Source organism: Squalius cephalus, assembly GCF_949319135.1.
Source record: "Squalius cephalus genome assembly, chromosome: 15".
Classification (NCBI taxonomy): domain Eukaryota; kingdom Metazoa; phylum Chordata; class Actinopteri; order Cypriniformes; family Leuciscidae; genus Squalius; species Squalius cephalus.
In genome coordinates this window covers 28,388,533-28,407,994 of record NC_137136.1, presented here as the reverse complement: position 1 = coordinate 28,407,994, position 19,462 = coordinate 28,388,533, and the positions used below count along the sequence as shown (strand labels likewise).

At 37.7% G+C, this 19,462-nt stretch overlaps 1 protein-coding gene across 1 annotated transcript in view; it reads right to left on the bottom strand.

Annotated features, from left to right (window-relative positions):
* cdkal1 (CDK5 regulatory subunit associated protein 1-like 1) overlaps positions 1 to 18,683 on the bottom strand; it is a 603,253-nt gene extending 584,570 nt beyond the window's left edge. The window contains exons 1-3 of the mRNA XM_079894178.1: positions 18,507 to 18,683; positions 8,137 to 8,297; positions 2,273 to 2,385 (exon numbers count right to left, since the gene is read on the bottom strand). Of these exons, the coding sequence (XP_079750304.1) occupies positions 2,273 to 2,385; positions 8,137 to 8,294 (271 nt within the window). The 5' untranslated portion in view covers positions 8,295 to 8,297; positions 18,507 to 18,683. The remainder of the gene's footprint in view (positions 1 to 2,272; positions 2,386 to 8,136; positions 8,298 to 18,506) is intronic.
* Between the last annotated feature and the right edge of the window lie 779 nt (positions 18,684 to 19,462).

Sequence of the window (19,462 nt, the reverse complement as noted above, 5' to 3'; positions counted from 1 at the left end):
ATCTGCACATTTTTTAGCTAAAATCCCTGAGGGACGTTGTTTGGTCAAGCGCTTTCATGACGACCGCACATGAGTTTTTTTTTTTTCTAAATGGGTGCGGCTGACGCTCACAATTCATATTAAAGGTATCGACTAACTATTAGATGTAATAACATTACATCTAATAGTAGCCTAACTTTAAAATATTTAAACAAAGAACGAACGATTCAGTGCATCGGCGTCCTCATGACGGCTAACAGTTACGCACTTCAATCTATATGAATTGTCTTTCACTCCAACAAATGAAAACATGGACTCTAAGTAGGGCCAGGGGTGGTCTCCTTCCTCACCCTCACCGCCACGATCACTCGAAGTTCTGGTTCTTCCATCTCGAAACAAATGAACAAAGCTCAAGTGTTCTCAGTGGAGGCAGGCAGCAGAGCGAAAGGCAGAACGGGAGCACGCGCGGTCTTCTTGATGGCTTGATTCGCTGGGCCACCTTCATCAAACCTGGTGACAGAGCCATCTACCGCTCTGGCAGTGATAATGTGGTTTTTTTTGTGGGAATGATTCGTAACATTTTTATAATTGTAACGAGTAACGATGCAGCACATAAAAAAAGTATCGGAGTAAAAGTATTACACTCGTCGAAAATATGTACTGAAGTAAAAGTGGAAGTAGGAGAAAAAAAATAATACTCTAACAAAGTACAGATACAGCCTTTTAGTACTTAAGTACAGTAATGAAGTAGTTCTACTTTGTTACTATACATCTCTGTATATATATATATATATATATATATATATATATATATATATATATATATATATATATATATATATATATATACACACATATATACATGCATATATATACACACTTTTTTTTCTCATTTCATCTCCTTCCCCCTCATCACAATAAAAACAACAACAATAATAATAATAAAGATATTGATATGATTGCCTTATTGATATGGCTAACTGTGCAAATCTTGGACATTATTTCCAAATATTGGACATTATTTCCAACATGAAATCAACTACTTGTCCTCTCAATGCTATTCCTATTAAGTTGTTCAAATATATACTGGACTATGTTTTGCCAAGTGTACGTTCTACTTTTAACAGCTCCTTACAAAATAGCATTGTTTCATCCTGCTTAAAATAACAAACCTCAATTCATCTGATCTCAATAATTATGGTCACATCTCAAGTTAAGTGCAGCCTTCAACACTGTGGATCACCGCATCAGCTCTATTTTGGGTCCAACCTTGATTTCCCTGCCCATGCTCCATCTCTATTCCATTTTTGAGTACCATAAGGTCTCTTATATTTATGCAGATGATACCCAGCTTAATCTTCCTATAAAATCTGGAATGAACTCTGTCTTCTGTTCGTATGTCTAAATGACATTAAAGGTTGGATGGATAAAAATTCTCTCGAGTTGAATGAGAAAAAGACACAAGTTATTCTGTTTTGCCCCTCACAACTAAAATTCCAGTGCTTACCTAGGTCCTCTTCAAACAAATATTCATACCAATGTCAAAAACCTAGGGGTTATCTTTTATAATCCTATCTTTTATCTTTTTATCCTGATCTAAAGCTGACAAACAAATAAATTATGTAGTCAGCGCCGGCATTTTACAGCTTAAGGGGATTCGTAAGCTCAAAACTTTTCTAGTTTCAATGATTTGGAGACTGTTATTCATCATTCATCTCTACTAGGCTTGATTACTACAGCACTTTATGTTCCAGAATTAATCAGTTCTCATTTTTATTTCACTGTCCTGTGAAATAAAGTACCAACTTTGTATTGTGTATATTAGATCTTTTCTTATAATAATTCGATTTAAAAAAATGTAATCAAAATTTTACTCTATTTAGGTTTATACATAAACGAATAATAACATAACATAATATAGACCAGTTATGTTTTTGTTTTGTTTTTTGCAGCATGATGCTCTAACCCTATGTTGTGCAGCACTTTGGTCTGCATTCATCTCGTTTTGGTTACATTTTATATTAAGGTGTCATTGTTAGTGTAATTATATATTTAAGTACTGAGTAATATTAATTAACAACATGTTATTATAGGGTTAGGGTAGGATTAGGGTTTGGTTGAGTGTAAGTTGCATGTTATTATGCATAGTTTATTGTTATTACTTTGGTGAGTACATGTAACATATGTAACAAGGACACTGTAAAATAGAGTGTTACCCTTGTTTTTAAAGTGCTATATAAATACAACTTGACACTGAAGACAGCAGACAGCCTAATCTGTTTGCACAGAGTACCTGTTATCTTATAGCCGCTGGCAGCCAACTGCCCCGCCATGTATTCACCATCAGAGCTGTTGTGAGAGCAGCCCCACGTCCTCACCCATATCTTCTGTGTGCCAGGAATCACGCTGTAAATAAGGCAAATGATTAAAGGTTTATCATCTATGAATACTTGCTGTCCAGGGTTGTTTGGATGTTATATTTTGATACACATGGAGAAAAAAAAAAAAAGAAAAAAAAACAATGTAGGAAAATCTGAATCTATACTGTAAAGCAGTCATCTTCAAGATTGTTTAATAGTGATTCCATTGTTGTAGATCTGATATGGCCCACACTGTCAAAAATTTATTTCCAAGCTTTATCCACTAGATGGCAATATTTAATCAGTGTAACTATCACAAAATGACAGGATAGGTTTCATTCAGATATTTATTTTATGTAATGATGCACCAATCATGATTTTTCATGGCCGATTCAGATTTATTTATTTTTTTACAACCAAATTGGCTGAATCAGATACCGGTTGCCTATTTTTTTCTTTATGCAAATGTATTTGTTGTTTATTGGGGCAGTATAGGGGCAGTCATATGGCCTAATAGTTAGAGTCAGACTGGTAACCCGAAGGTTGCGGGTTCGATTCTCAATACTGAATGAGGTGCCCTTGAGCAAGGCGCCTAACCCACAAATCACTCAATGGGCGCCGCAGCAAAAATGGCTGCCCACTGCTCCGGGTGTGTGTCTCCAAAGTTTGCAGTGTGTGTGTTCGCATGTGTGTTCACTAATCACTACTCATACTACTGTGTGTGCACTAACTTGGAAGGGTTAAATGCAGAAGACAAATTCTGAGTATGGGTTACCATACTTGGCCTTCACATGTCACTTTCACTATAACAAGCATTTGAAATTAGAGGCAACCACTGAATTTAATCATGATCCAAACAAGGATGCTACACGCATGAGCAGTTGTTTTTGATTCGTATTATTTCAACATTTAAAACAAAAAAAAGAACGGCCTGAAATCAGATTTGTGAATTATGCTACATAAGAGGAATACACAATTGCAAAATTGAAAATTCACTCTGTAACAGTAGGTGACACAGCAGCAGTTTCTTTGCACCGCTGTACACAAAGCAGTGCTGTGCTTATAAACACTACAGTCAGTTCCTTTCAGAGATACATTCATATAAACCCCCACCCCCAATTATTATTAATATCTTTTCTTCCTATATTTCGAGCATCACAAACAATGAGCTTGCTGTGCCTGGTAAAGCATTTGCTCTGCTGATGCGTCTTGGGTTCTCTTCTTTGCGTCCGTCTTCGGCATGTCCCGTCTCTGGCCTGTATTAACATCCTGTTTACAGACTTCGCAATATTTCCATACAAATGGTATTTTGGGAAATGATTGTAATACAGTTTGTGTGCAAGTCCGGAATAGAAATCAGCCAAAATAAAACTAAAAACCAGTTTCGATTTATGGGCAGTTGACTGGTGCACCTCTATTTTTATGTTCGTTTCTGTTGTAACTTCATCTTCACAGGAGCCTACTGTTGCTATAGCGACAAATGCAACTTTAATGCCAATCTGACTGACAGATAAACTGCATTCTTACTTCAATATCCCCTTTTACACAGCAATTATTGCAAATGAATGTAAAATTACCAGAACGACTTTTCTGGTACACAAATGGGCTGTTCACACATGGTCTCTTAAAGGCCAATTCACACTACAATGACAGTTTTTATTGTATGTTATAGTGTAGCTGAATGTTTACATACAGACACAATATTTGCATAAAAATAAACAGATGGAAAGTCAGCAAATAAGATGTGCAACAACATCACAACAGCACCTGAGCGCACCAATAGGTCTGTGAAATCTTAAAGGGTTACTTCAGGATTTAGCATTAAGCTTTGTATTAGTAGAAAACCTGTAGTATTTTCGAATTACCATGCTTTCCCCCCTCATATCCCCCTGAGAGGAGAGATTTATGTATTTTTTGTCTGGAAAAAATCCTCCGATGACGCAAAAATCGTCATTTTGCGTCATCGGAGGATTTTCTGTCCAGAGGCTAAAGACTACAGCCAGTAGATGGCGTTGTTCCGCATGTTTTCAGCCCGCCCATACAGGGTGGGATCTCACTCACAGAATGTACACAGCAGAGGTGGGAGTAAGTCACACATGTGCAAGTCACAAGTAAGTCTCAAGTCTTAACCTTCAAGTCTCAAGCAAGTCCAAGTCAATTTTGTGAAAAGCAAGTCAAGTCAAGTCAAGTCACTGCTTTATGTCAAGCAAGTCAAGTCAAGTCGTAGCTTGGGTCACAAGTCACGGCAAGTCATACAAACGTTTGATGATTTCACAGAATTTATATATTAAAATAAGTTAAAACAACATTTTTTTAAATATGCATTTCCACATACAGCTGAGTGGTTAAAAATCTAAAAAAGAAATAAAATTTCAAACTACATAGCCTAAAATGTAAATGTAACTGAAATTAGGCCAACATTAAAGCATGAAAAATAAATATGCCTCAAACATTGCAGTAGACCATTAAAAGATATTAAACAATTCACAATTCAAGTATAATGGTTCCTATGCCACCAAATGGCATTCTTCAAACTGGCATCCCCTTTATGGAACATGAACACATCCTTAACAACAAGTTAGATCTTTCCTTTTTAACAAAAGATTAACAAGAAATAAACAGTAATAATTGAATTAACACAAAACATAAACCTGTCAATCAGGTGGATTGACTATTGTACATTATTAATCTGTGTGAGTGAGTGATTTATTAATATTTGTGAATGTGTGTGCATGTGTATGAGTGAAAGGTGTATTGTTTGCATGTCCATGGTTGTGTTTGACTTTCTCTGTGTGTGTGTGTGTGTGTGTGTGTGTGTGTGTGTGTGTGTGTGTGTGTGTGTGTGTGTGTGTGTGTGTGTGTGTGTGTGTGTGTGTGTGTGTGAGAGAGAGAGGTGATTTGATTGAGTGTGATTGATTCATTAATATTTGTGAGTGAATGTGTGTGCGTGTGTATGAGTGAAGAGTGTATTGTTTGTTTGCATGTGTGCATGGTTGTGCTTGCAAGTTTGAATTTTTGTTTTGTTTATTTGTGTATGCATGGTTCGGTTCGAAAGTCTGTATGTTTTTTTTTCTTTGTGTGTAGGTGTCTTTTTACAATCTTTTATGTGCATCCCCAAAAACTATCCAATTATTAGACACTGTACACATGCTATTATGCTATTAAAGGACAACTCCGGCGGAAAATGAACCTGGGGTGTAATAACACATGGGAACCGAGTCGACCGTTCTCTGGGATTTGTTTTCATGATAATCGAATGTAAAGAGTTTTATCTCTAAAAACTGATTAGCTTATAACGCTAGTATATGGGGCATAGAGTAAGTAAAAAGAAATCGCTAGTTAATACCACTAACAAGGCTCAAAATAGCCCCACACTAACACGGTAGCATAATGAGGGTGCTTGTTAGTGGTATTAACTAGCGATTTCTTTTTACTTACTCTATGCCCCATATACTAGCGTTATAAGCTAATCAGTTTTTAGAGATAAAACTCTTTACATTCGATTATCATGAAAACAAATCCCAGAGAACGGTAGACTCTGTACCAATGTGTTATTAATTATTATTAAATTACAGTTACATTTTTTTTATATTTCTTTTAACATTCAAGTCAACCCTGGGATAGCAGACTATATTGGTAGCATATAACTAGACAGTACAAAGGGATGTATGCAGGTAAGAAAAACTGGAATATGGCATATTTTAACATATTTTAACCCGATTTTAATTTTCAAGAAATGTTTTGTTTTTCGCTGTGCTTTTGTATGTAAGGGATTATTCAGATCATAAAAAAATCATTAATCCAAGGCACTCGAATATTATTAAAAATATATAGAAAGCCTTTATTTCATCATGGCTTTAATATTTTAAAATCAGGTGACAAGTAGTTACTTGCACACCTATGCGTTGCGGATGAGCCTTCGTCAGGGTGTGTGACCAAAGCCCCTTTCACACAGAGATTCCGGAAAATACACGGATAAAGTGACCCGAGATTTGACTCGGGTTAGTTTGATTTAGGTTCATTCACACTGCCAGTGATTTTCCAGAATAAGATAGTGCGTTCACACACAACCCGTAAAAATCCCGTAAAGACACATGACATCGATGTGACTTTAATGTCTCAGCAGCGTCTTAAGTTTGCTTATGAGCTGCGATTTCTCTCTCGAGAAACCATGCTTCTGCATTTTTTTCTCTCTGATTCGATCATAAACTTGCGCATTACATACCGTTTCACAGCTGGCGAACGATCCCGCGCTTCAGCGTCATCACTACGACACGCGGCTTTCACACAGTGCGCGTTCCTGCTGCGTCACGGGATTGTTGCGGTGCGTTCAAATACAGATATTTATTTTTAAAAAGACAAGTTATTTCGAGTCATTTACCTCAAGTCCGAGTCAAGTCTCAAGTCATGAATATCAAGTCAAAGTCAAGTCAAGTCTTTTATTAATATTTGTCAAGCAAGTCTCAAGTCCTAAAATTTGCGACTTAAGTCTGACTCGAGTCAAGTCATTGACTCGAGTCCCCCATCTCTGGTACACAGTATCAGCCGTCTTTCTTTGGAAGCTAAGCTAGCATGCTCTTGTTCTGTGGAGAAAGCTGAATAATAGGAGAAAGCTGAGTAAGTAGGGGTTACCATCTTCCTTTTCCCGGACTTGTCCGGCGGGCGAGACTGTTAAAAATGTCCGGGATTCAGCTTTTGCGTTCTGCGGTCGCCATTCATTGTTTACATGCACACCTCTCGTTTCAATCTAACTGAATTAATTCCGATCGGTGAATCTGACTGTAGTGTTTACATGAACGCTAAACAAGTGATCGGTTGATGTGCGTTTTACCCTTGCTAAGAAAATTTCCGCTCCTCCGTGAGAGATGGGAGACCCGGCGCGTCTCAGTAATGACGCCACCGGCCTCGCGCCGTTCTCCCGCGGCCGTCAGCCTCGTCCTGCTCGCCACAGTAAACATAATGAATGAATGGCGACTGTAGAACGCAAAAGCCGAATCCCGGACATTTTGGGTCTCTAAATCCCTGGCAAACTCATCACTTACTTAGGCTAGCCTTGTTGTTTTCAACTGTGCTCTCTAACCGGTAGGCGTGGCCTCCTAAGGCAGCGAAGCAAGTGCATTCTGGGAGTTGTTGTCTTTCATCCACATAAGCCAAAAATACATTTTCTGGCTTTTCTCAGTCTAGAAAGCTCCAAATTCAAAAATTTCTCCACATTTCTTCTACTTAAATGACCTATTTTAAATACACATTCATCTTCCCAGAGGTGAAGTATCCCTTTAACAATACCTTTCATACAGGGTTAGTTTAAAGAGGCTATATGCGATTTTCTGATATTTAAACTCGCGACTGACACCTGTGGCCAAAAAACGGAACTGCTCTTCCTTTCTGCTCGCTCTCGTACGTGCACACTTCACAAGTCATCTGCTGCAAGGAGGTCAACATTATGTTTACAGAGGTAAGAACAGTCAAATACATATATTGTTTGAGATAAGTGTTCTCTTATCAAAACGTTAGAGTGATCTGAAACGTTTAACATGAACGCGCTTGACGTCACATCCGCAGACAGCGCGGGAAAAATCCGACCCGACAGAAAATAGGAAAAATAGGATACAGGCTTATAGGTGCACCCACTGTGAGCGGACAAGGTGTCAGTATGCTCATCAGGAGATGTTTGAGTCATAAATGGTCAAATAAAAAGGCTATTGTTACGTTTATTTTGGGGAAAAAGTTGCATATAGCCTCTTTAAAGAGAGGACCAAAGTGTAATGTGACTGCATGTGACAGTTGTGTTTCTGACCTGTCTGTCAGAAGCTCCTCTCCTGCAGGCTGTTGCTTGTGCTTGCGTACGCGAGGCACAATGCTTCTCCTGGCAAACTGGCGCTCATGGGGAGTAGGGTCATAGGAGGTCACCATATCCTCGATATCATCAACAAGAGAGTCACAAGCAGACGGCATGATCTAATGAAAACAAATGCACTAGATGAAATACCGCAGAGTAATTCTGTAAAAATAGCATTCACAGTCGATTAGGGGTGGAACAAAATATCGACAGAGCAACATATTGTCCTTCATGCAAAAGGAGAATCGATATGCTTTAATTAATAAAATAAGGTGCTCTAAATGGATTTGCCAGCTCCCAGCATCGCTACTTCATGGCTCCTTGAGGTGGTGCTCAACACATGAATGAGGGAAACATGAAACATGAACATAAGTTAACTAGCCTAAGAAAAAGAGGTTTTTAATGGGATGGCGGACAGCAGTGTGAGTAAAATACAGTGGTGGTCAAAATTGATGGCACCCCTGATAAATACGATAAAAAATGGCTGTAAAAAATAAATCTGCATTGTTTATCCTTTTGATCTTTCATTAAAAAAATTCACAAAAATCTAACCTTTCATTGAAGTAAAAGAATTGAAAGTGGGGGTAAATCACATTATAAAATAAATGTTTTTCTCCAAAACACGCAGGCCATAATTGTTGGCACCCTGTTATTTAATACTTTTTGCAACCTCCTTTTGCCAAGATAACAGATCTGAGTTTTCTTCTATAATGCCTGATGAGTTTAGAGAACACCTGTCAAGAGATCAGAGACCATTCCTCCATACAGAATCTCTCCAGATCCTTCAGATTCACAAGTTCATGTTGGTGCTGCTTCTCTTCAGTTCACTCCACTCATCAGGTCAGGGAACTGGGACGGTCATGGCAGAAGCTTCATTTTGTGCTCAGTTACCCATTTTTGTGTTGATTTTGATGTTTGTTTTGGACCGTTGTACTGATGGAAGATCCAGCCACGGCCCATTATAAGATTTCTAGCAGAGGCTGTCAGGTTTTGATTTTTTATCTGTTTGTATTTGCTAGAATCCATAATACCATGTATCTGAACAAGTCCAGGACCTCCAGCAAATAAATAGGCCCACAACATATAAGATCCAGCAGTGTATTTAACCGTAGGCATGGGGTACTCTTCATCCCTGTTTGCACCAAACACATCTGCTGGGTTTGCTGCCAAAAAGCCCTTTTTTGTTTCATCTGACCACAGAATCCGGTCCCTTTTGAAGATCCAGTCGTGTCTGACAACTGAATATACTGGAGTTTATTTTTGGAGGAGCGAGGAGGATTTTTCTTGAAACCCTACCAAACAACATGTGGAGATGTAGGGGTTGTTTGATAAAAAAATTTTAGGCTTTCTGACCCTCAAGACTCAACTAATCTCTGCAATTCTCCATCTGTGATCCTTGAAGAGTCTTTGGCCACTCAAACTCTCCTTCTCACCGTCCATTAAGACAATATAGACACATGTCCTCTTCCTGGCAGATTCGTAACATCTTTAGTTGATTAGAACTTCTTAATTATTGCCCTGATGGTCAAAATGGGGATTTTCAATTCTTTAGATATTTTCTTACAGCCACTTTCTATTTTGTGAAGCTCAACAATCTTTTGCTGCACATCAGAACTATATTCTTTGGTTTTACTCATTGTGATGGATGAGCAAGGGAATTTGGCCTTTGTGTTTCCTCATATATAAACTCCTGTGAAACAAGAAGTCATAGCTGGACAATTTCATGTTCCTAGTCACCCTGGTGTGCTGCTAAAAAAGGTAAATATTAATGGGAATATACTTCAGAGATATTTTTCTCATAAAAAATTCTAGGGGTGCCAACAATTATGGCCAGCGTGTTTTGGAGAAAAACATTTATTTCATAATGTGATTTACCCCCAATTTCAATTCTTTTACTTCAATGAAAGGTTCGATTTTTTTGAAGGAAAGATCAAAAGGATAAACAATGCAGATTTATTTTTTACAGCCATTTTATCAGATTTATCAGGGGTGCCATCAATTTTGACCACCACTGTAGATGCCCCAGCCATGTTTAAGTCCAAACCTGGACCCACTTCAGCTTTTATACCATTGATGGGACAAACAAAATTGACAATGAGTATGTGATATACAATAACTGCCAGGTTAATGTAAAATGCACAGGTATTACCACAAACATGCAAAGCCACTTGCAATGCCATCACCCTGATCTCATTAAAAAGGTTTAATTTACTTAAAATGTTCAATTTAATTTACAAACTGAAAAACTTTTTATGCTGTTTTCTAACAGTTTGGACTTGAATAAAAAGAGAAAACCTGCACTTAACCTTTTAACAGGCATTTTGTTTTCATAGTGAATATCTTTCTTGTAATAGTTTATATGAGCAGTTTCAATCAGGGTTTCGTTCCCATCACAGTGTTGAAACTCCTCTTGTAAAAATGTCTAATGATCTATTACTAGCTGCTGATTCTGGTCTTTTATCATTACTTATATTTTTTGATCTTAGTGCAGCATTTGATACCATTTCACATTCTATACTCTTAAGAAGACTGGAATCTATTGGAATTAATGGTATGGCTCTAAGCTGGTTTCATTCCTATCTCACAGACCGCATTCAATGTGTAGCCAAGTCAAATATGTCTTCTGTGGTAATAGATAATTGCCCTGTTCCTCTGTCTAATCAGGTTAAAAGTTTGGGTGTCATTCTTGACAGAACTCCATCTTGAAACTCATATTAATAATGTTAACCGTTCTGAATTCTTTCATATTAGGAATATAAATCGTCTGCATCCAGTCCTTTCACTCAAGAGCACTGCTATGCTTGTGCATGCCCTTGTAACATCACAAATCGACTATTGTAATGCTTTGTTTTATAGGCTTCCTTCCAAATCTCTTCATAAATTAAAGGTCCCCTATTATGCAAAATTCACTTTTGCATGCTGTTTGGACATAAATGTGTGTTGGCAGTGTGTACACAACCAGCCAATAGTGATAAAAATCCACTCACTCCTTTTTTATTAATCCCCATAAATCATCAGCAGTGTCTCCCAACTACCTGTTTTCAGAATGCTGTTTTAGTGATGTCACTAAGCACAGGCCCCGCCCACGAGTGTTGACAGACACTGCGTTTCAACATAGACCCGCCCTGATCGAGTTCACAGCTGCTGCACTGACGAGAATGTCTCCCAAGCGTTGTAGGTGTTTTGTGGCTGGATGTATTAATCCACATAGCTCTCTCTATTTACTCCCGTAATCTGAGGCAGCCAAGACGAGGTGGAATTATTTTGTTTTTAAAGAAAATGCTCCCTCAACTCTACCGGAATTCGTTTATGTACTTGCGCACTTCTTATAACTTAAAAGCCGTGAACTGCTTTTTTTAACAGAACTGCTTTTGAAATTACGATTGGAATTATTATAGGCTACAGAAGTAAAGTCATTGTATAATATTTGTTCCTTAGTGTAAAATGGAAATGCATGGTGATTTTATTTTATAAATAGGCTATAATCAAAAAAACTATGGTGTAACAGAGTTTTAGAACTAGACAAATCTCTGCATCAATAGGCTATAAAATGCATTAATAGGCTAATATACAAATTTCAGTAGTCCAAGTTGGTTCGGGATTTGAACCCGTATCATCTAAATGATCGAAACGTAAGTTCTACCACTCGGCCATGACTTCACTCGTTGCGAAGTACCCAAACGTTCCAATGTGTGTTCGCTCACACGAGCGAGAAGCGCTCTTCATTCAAATGAACGCGCCGCCGTGTTTGTCGAACACTAATTCAACATGCCAGAATAAAACCTGGCTTTCGAACAATGCATAGCGCCACTCATCGTGGTGTGCTAAAACACTTAATTATAAACTTCAACATTTAAATCAAAACAATCTCAAAACGCTTTGTGACATTTTGAAAAGCCGTGTATGCATTACTGCCACTGGAACCACGAACGTAACAGAATACTGGTTCTGATTTTATTGTTTGTCGTTTAAACGTGCCTGTTGCATATCTTTATTTTATATATTTTATATGGTTTATTGGTGAAGTAGCAATATATATATATATATATATATATATATAACAGAACTGCTTTTGAAATTACGATTGGAATTATTATAGGCTACAGATGTAAAGTCATTGCATAATATTTGTTCCTTAGTGTAAAATGGAAATGCATGATAATTTTATTTTATAAATATAAGCAAAAAATGATGGTGTAACTATGGTGAGTTTTAGAACTAGACAAATCTCTCTGCATCAATAATAGGCTATAAAATGCATTAATAGGCTAATATAAAAAATTCAGTATTCCAAGTTGGTTCGGGATTTGAACCCGTGTCATCTAAATGATCGATACGTAAGTTCTACCACTCGGCCATGAATTTACTCGTTGCAGATGCCCAAACGTTCCAATGTGTGTTCGCTCACACGAGCGAGCCGAGAAGCGTTCATTCGTCTCATTCCTCAATAGAATAGTACAAATAATCAGCTTCATTACACATAATTGACTTTTGTCTGTTATTTTTGGTATTAAATTTGTTTTTGTGGGGTTTTTTGTGTGTGTGTGTGAGTTTTTTTAATCGCACTGCTCCCCGGGGAATAGGCTTGTCGCCCACCGACGTCTATATAGGCCTACAATATGAAATACAGGTTATATTGTTATCGTCTCTATTTTTAATTTATTATTCTATTTTTCTGGCCTTATAAAAATGTTCTATTCTGTTTACCATAGTTGTAGTATTTCATCCTTACTGTAAATTGACATTAACCCCACTTAAAGTCCCCGTGAACCGGAAGTTGCAAACGACTTTTCTCCAGTGTTATGACGTATTTCCCAGTGAAACGGAATATTGAACAGAGGGCAGGGTTTTACTTAGCGCTCCTCCTCTCCATCTCTCGCTCATAGCAGATTAACGGTTTGAGGGGAGTGGTTAAGCATTTTCAAACCAAGCCGTCAAACCTACATCATCAGAAAAAGACGCCATTCCAGACCGGAAGTAACTTTTCAGATTTTGATTAAAGATTACCATGGTAAAAAAAAAAATTTTTTATATATATATATATTTACTTGCACGGATTAATTGTTCACCACAAGACTAGTAATATGCGCTAACAAAGTAAATAGGGTCAATTTTGATTTCATGGGGACTTTAAGGCAATTGAAAAAAAATGCAGCAATTGCTGCTGTTTTGCACAATATCCCTTTGCGCCACCTGGCGGTCATTTCGCGAATGACTTTGAAATGCGACTGGTTTATTTTTGCTGGTAGTTTTGCCGCGGTGGCTGGCGCGGCGGTAATAGGCATTCTGGTTGAGTACCATCTGTATGGGTAGATTATCCAGGGCAGCCTACCTCCGAGTTCATGGTGTTAATCGATGCTGAAGAGACGGACGCGTTCACAGAAAATCTGGTTCACACGCACTGACGAGCACGACCTCGATGGGAGGGTGCTCGCTGGTAGTGGGGGAGGGGCATGAGAGTTGAAAACATTCAAAATTTTGGCTAAGTCGACCAATCTGCCAGACTTGCCGACTGCAGCTTTAATAAAAATAATCTAGTAGCCTATCCTTGCCTTGTTTTTGAATACATACATCAAATAGTGTAAAATACATTTCAGAGAAAGTTTTTCTCAATCTTTTCCACTGGCCAAATTGTATTTTTAATTTATTTATATTTTTAATGGAAACAGATAGGCCTTGTGCATTATTTGCACAAAACTATTTTCTCAGACAATCTGATATTATCATGATAAGCAATTATCTCTGTGGTTCAAACATTAAAACATAGCACGCCACAGGAAGTTTTCAAAAACATTGCATCCACAGCAAATATTTCTATTGATTGAATATAAAAAATGTTGTAACTTCCCAGAAATGATTTAAGTGTTTAACACCATTAATTTGAATGATATATTAATCTAAATGTTTATATCAGAAGTAAAACATAGTTAAATCATTATTTTATTTACTTAAACTGCGTGCTCACTGGCGCGGACATTTAAGAAGGGATGGATATTTGCTTCAAGCGATAGGCTTGGTGAGTGAAATTATATTTGTATTATCTTTCTATAGATGTATCATTTTCTTTAGATTTTCTGTCTAAAAGTGACCAAAAAGACATTTAACTCCAGCTCACCATCGGTGTCGCCAAACTGCTCCATCTCCAAAGCGTCCGTACGCATGGGTCAGAGTTTGCGTGCAGGTACGCAAATTTTCCCGTCAAGTTTGTTTTTATAAATCACAACTCATGCATCGGAAGTGCCGTACGCCTCTTTCAGGGCCTGTTTTGTGCGTACGCAACGGTTATAAATGAGGCCCCTGAAGTGTCAGCTAGTCTCTCCCCAGTGAAGGCCTCCTTCCCTTCCCTTTACCTCAGTACAGATAAAACATTGTCGGGATAATTCCGCCTCGCATGGCTACGCAGACACGACAAAAAGTGTCTGTATTAACATTTTTAAGGCCAGACAAGTAGTTTATTGAGGGTTGATTTGTAAAGAAGGACTACACGCCTGCGCACATATATATTCAAATGCGCATACCTTTGGACTGAACAGGTAATGCGCATGTGCGTTGCGACGTCTGTGTTTTCGCGGGTTTGCGTTTTTGAGGTTTGCGCAGAGATGACGGATAATCGTTTGCACCTTCGAACCTATTTCAAGGAGTGCATTCTTGAGACACCAGGCACTGTTTCAAGCGGATGGGCGGCCGGAGCGCGTCAAGGATTTTCCTGTTAGAACAGTGTCGTGTTAGCGGCCCTAAGTTAATAACTAATGATCTTCGCAACGGAAGTGAATCAATTAAAACTAACTTTTGCTGGACAATAACTTTATCATAGAGCTGTTGTAAAGCCTAAACAATCTGTTACGGTAATTTCTATGTAAAAAATCTATGTAAAAGCGCTATATAAATGAAGGTTACTTGACTTGACTTGGACGAGCAAGGACATTTTTTAATATAACTCAGATTATATTGGTCTGAAAGAAGAAAGTCATTACACCAAGGATGGCCAACAATGGCAGACTGTGTACAGCTCACTCAGGGCGGGTCTATGCTATAACTAGAGTGTCCGTCAACAGACGTGGGCGGGACCTGTGCAAAGTGACGTCACTTTGCCCAGAATCTGCGAACGGCTTGTTCATAGGCAGTACTATGAACAAGTACTATATTACATACACTACCAACACACATTTATGTTCAAACACCACCATGTAAAAGTGAATTTTACATAATAGGTCCCCTTTAAAAAATCTGAAGTCGTTTCAGCGAGTAGTAGTACTGACCGACATATAAACTGGCCAACCATCGATAAGTTATATATGATCTAGCCAATGAGATTAGATCTTTTGGATTTAATTCTCAATTTCCTGAGACAGAGTGTACTTGACTAGATCAATTTGTTTAAAGGGTAACTAAACCCTAAACCAACTTTTTTTAGTTAATTATGTAAGAATGGGGCTTTATTAGTGCGGTTCATTGATTCGAGTAACTTTTTTGACATTTGGGTATAAAGTGTTTTAATTTTACAATATGGTGTAAAAACGTCTTAGTGCTGCCCTCTTCAGGTTGAACGGTGGCTACTGCAGTTGAATTTTTCTATTGGATGTTTGCGGTGGTACGTGACGTAAGCGGTGGCAGGTGACGTAAGCAGGTTCCAGCTCACCACGCCCCTGGTACGAGCTCACCACGCCCTTGATAGTATGTTGAGCTAGCGTAGATTTATCTGTATTTAGTACAGTGGGCAGGAGGGTACGTAGGTGTAGTGTTGCTGGTTGCAACAGCACTGCTGGACTGCATAGCTTTCCAGCATTCTTGGAAATTAGGCATGCACTTGGCCTGGAAGACCGTGAGTGTGAAAACTGCATTTTACGCGGGATTGCTTTTCCAACGCAATAGAGGTGGAAATGGGCTTCTCCACACAGCTCGCGCTGAAAAACGACGCAGTGCCAAACGCTGCTACTCCTGCATGGACTCCACCACCGCAGCGGCATCTTGATGTGAGTGATCTTATATATTTTAATCACAATTTATGGTTAGGCTAAAGTTAATCCTCTGGGGTCGACAAAAGCGCTGGCGCATTTTGCTGGATTTTTTCACATAGCGGCAAAACATGAATATGCCTATAGAGAGCGCGCACTATTGACATCAACTCGATAAAACTCATCAGATGCATGTATTTTAAGTCGTCTTGCGACCCTGTGAGTCCCTCTCCATTTTAGAGAGTCTGACACATAGACTGGTGCACGCCCCCCCGCTCACGGTTCGTCCCCTCTATCTCCACTGGGGTCTGCCCACTTTTCTAGCATTTTTCAAATATTGCCAGTGGGTGGAGTCAGGCTCTGACCAGGGGTTTAGTTACCCTTTAAAAATTAAAAAATAAATAAAGAAGTAAACACCCTCAGCCATTATTTCAATAGCAAGTAGCTGCTTCAGGTATCTGTAACATTATGTATAACTTATTGGTTGCATTGTAGTTTGGCTAGAATACTGATCTCAACATCTGTCAAATTAGGCTATTTGCAGCTTCTTTTTTCTAATTCACTTTTAAATTATGAGTCTGCTTTGCAGTTTTGAACATCTGACGGCAGTGCAGTCTTTTTAAAACACACGCACAGAGCGATTATACACTAACACTCCGTGTGTAGTTTTATAAGCATGGTCTGTGCCAGACTTTTCTTCATGTCAGGGCAACAATTTAATGAACAAGAAGTTAATATTAAGTGACTTAAAGCGTAGAGACAATTTTTTGTCCGATTTTTTAATACTATTTTTTATTTTATTTTCGCTGTATTTCCCCAACGAAAATGGTTCCAAACAAAGCCATGTTGCGTGGTTTTCAATCCGATCCAGTGTTCACATGTCCTATTATCAAAGAACTACAAAAAGGTTTAAACCACCCCTTACGGTGCAAATTTATTTTTAAATTTGAACAATTCATTCAGATTGACATGGTTACATGTGACTTTTTTATTCCGACTGTGGAACTAGTCCGATAACAAATTATTTTGTAAACAATGCTAATGATTCACTAACCCATTCATAAAGACAGTCAGTTGCTTCGTTCCTGAATGAATCCACCTTTTTTTAACTGAAATCGATTGAATTGGAGTATTTGCACGACAACGAGGTGCTAAAAACATTGTGTAAAGAAATACGCACATACGCATTATCTTACTCTACAGTGCACTCCAGCCAAACACACATGCCTATAGACACAAATTACATCATTTATACTTTTTTTGTCCGATTTTCATTCCAAGGATGTTAATCTTGATAATACTGTATTATTACTTTGTCTTCTGGGTAAATTTCATCTTCACAAAGCCAGCAGAAAGATTCACTGTAATCTCAATTTTAGAATGTTCTCCTCTGATATAAAGTGCCGTTTTACTTCCTTTAATAAAATGTCAAAACCTTTTAAGCAAAGGTTTCGAAAACAAATCCATGAGTCTGTTGTAAGGAACCTTACATTTTTCATGACGACAAAATGTTAGATTGTGTTGATTTTTGCAATTCTTATAACCACTAGTGATGATGTCTGTATGCTGTTAATATCTGTATCCTTTCATTTGAAGAAGAAAAAAAAGCCTATAGACTAAACACATCATAGCCTACGCATGTGCAGGACATCACCGTTTTCTCAGATTCGTGTTTTTGTAGTTTGCACGGAGATAAGGGTTTCGTTTTCAAAAACTTGCACTTTGAATCCCGTTTTTAAAAGTTTTAAAAGACGACATAAAAGGTCTTACATTTTTTGTTAAAAATGGTGTCGTGTAAACCAGCCCCTAAAAGACTCAATGGCTCACTCATTAAGGACGGTGATTTGCCGCCACCTACTGGTGGTTTGTTTAATATTTAAAAGTACCATTCTATTTTTTTCTATCACTTCATATCCTATATTCCAATTTTATTATTGAAAAAATTAATCACATAATTTGTTATGCAACTGAAGGCTAATTGCAGTTTAAATGCATACAAGAGCTCCTTCAAATATAAGCGTAACCTGCGTTTTTAATTCTAACGTTAACTTACTTGGCTTTAAACCAGTGTTTGTGTGCGTGTAACACACGTGTGTGTTTGTAGGGTCCTTTGACTGGTATCTTTCTTTGTAAGAATACGTTTTCAGTTTAACTCGATGTGACGCTAAAAAAGATTTAAGTTAACGTTACCTCTCTTAAATAACACACGCTTTGCCAATATAACTTTTAAACATATCTTAAAGTGTATCTGAGTCGTGTATTATGACACATGTCATGAATGTGTCTAGGATAAGCCCCGGATATCCACTGACGAAAACCCATGTGTTTACCTCAAACAAACTCTATATAGACAGTCCAAGAGTGCGTACTTACTGGAAAGACGCCAAAATCAATCGGTATTGGAAAACACTGAGAAATCCGTGGGAGTTTGAAGGAAAATATAGAGTTGTTCTGCTCTTTGATCGGTTATATTCGCGTTGTTTTGCTTTCAGAGCGCCATGCTGACACATTTCACCTTTAACCTCGGCAATACGGCAAGTATAAGAGGCCAATCCTCAAACTAGTGATGGGCACTTTCGAAACACTATGGCGTTCCGATTGACAGAAGCTGTGTTCGGAATGGCACACTAACTTGCTGCTTACTGCCCTGTGGCGCATACAGAATAGTGTGTGAAATAGTATATGCAACAAATAATGTTTCAGAGTAGCCTAGTATACTAAAGTGTTGTCACATGACAAACAGCTGTCAAGTTGTTATGAATTAATGTGGTAACCATTCTTTTGTAAAGGCAAACCTGATTGAAAGTCTGCATCCGAAACCGCATAAACAGTAGGCTATGTGATAATATATGGAGCTTATAATATGACAAAATGATTTGAATTTGATTTGTGTAAATTTGAATATGACAAAATAATTTGAATTTGAATTGTGTAAATTTGAATATGACAATGATTTGAATTTGAATTGTGTAAATTTGAATATGACTAAATGATTTGAATTTGAATTGTGTAAATTTGAATTATTTGCAAGTGTAAAAATAGGTCTGAATTTGATTTTTTTTAAACGAATATTGAACATTTGAAATTTAACAAATTGAAATGTTTTTATGGCTGAATTTTATAGACATGTATTTTCAAACAGCTAGTTTTTTTTTGTTCTGAATTCTTATACTGCAAATATTCAGTTTAAAAAAATACAGATTCAAGTTTTCAAGATGAAGAAATTCGGATCTTCAAATTCAGTTTTCTAAAATTCAATCTCAAAAATTCAATCTCAAAAATTCAGGTCTTACAGAAAGTAGGTCACAGGTCATCCACAGGGAAGAATA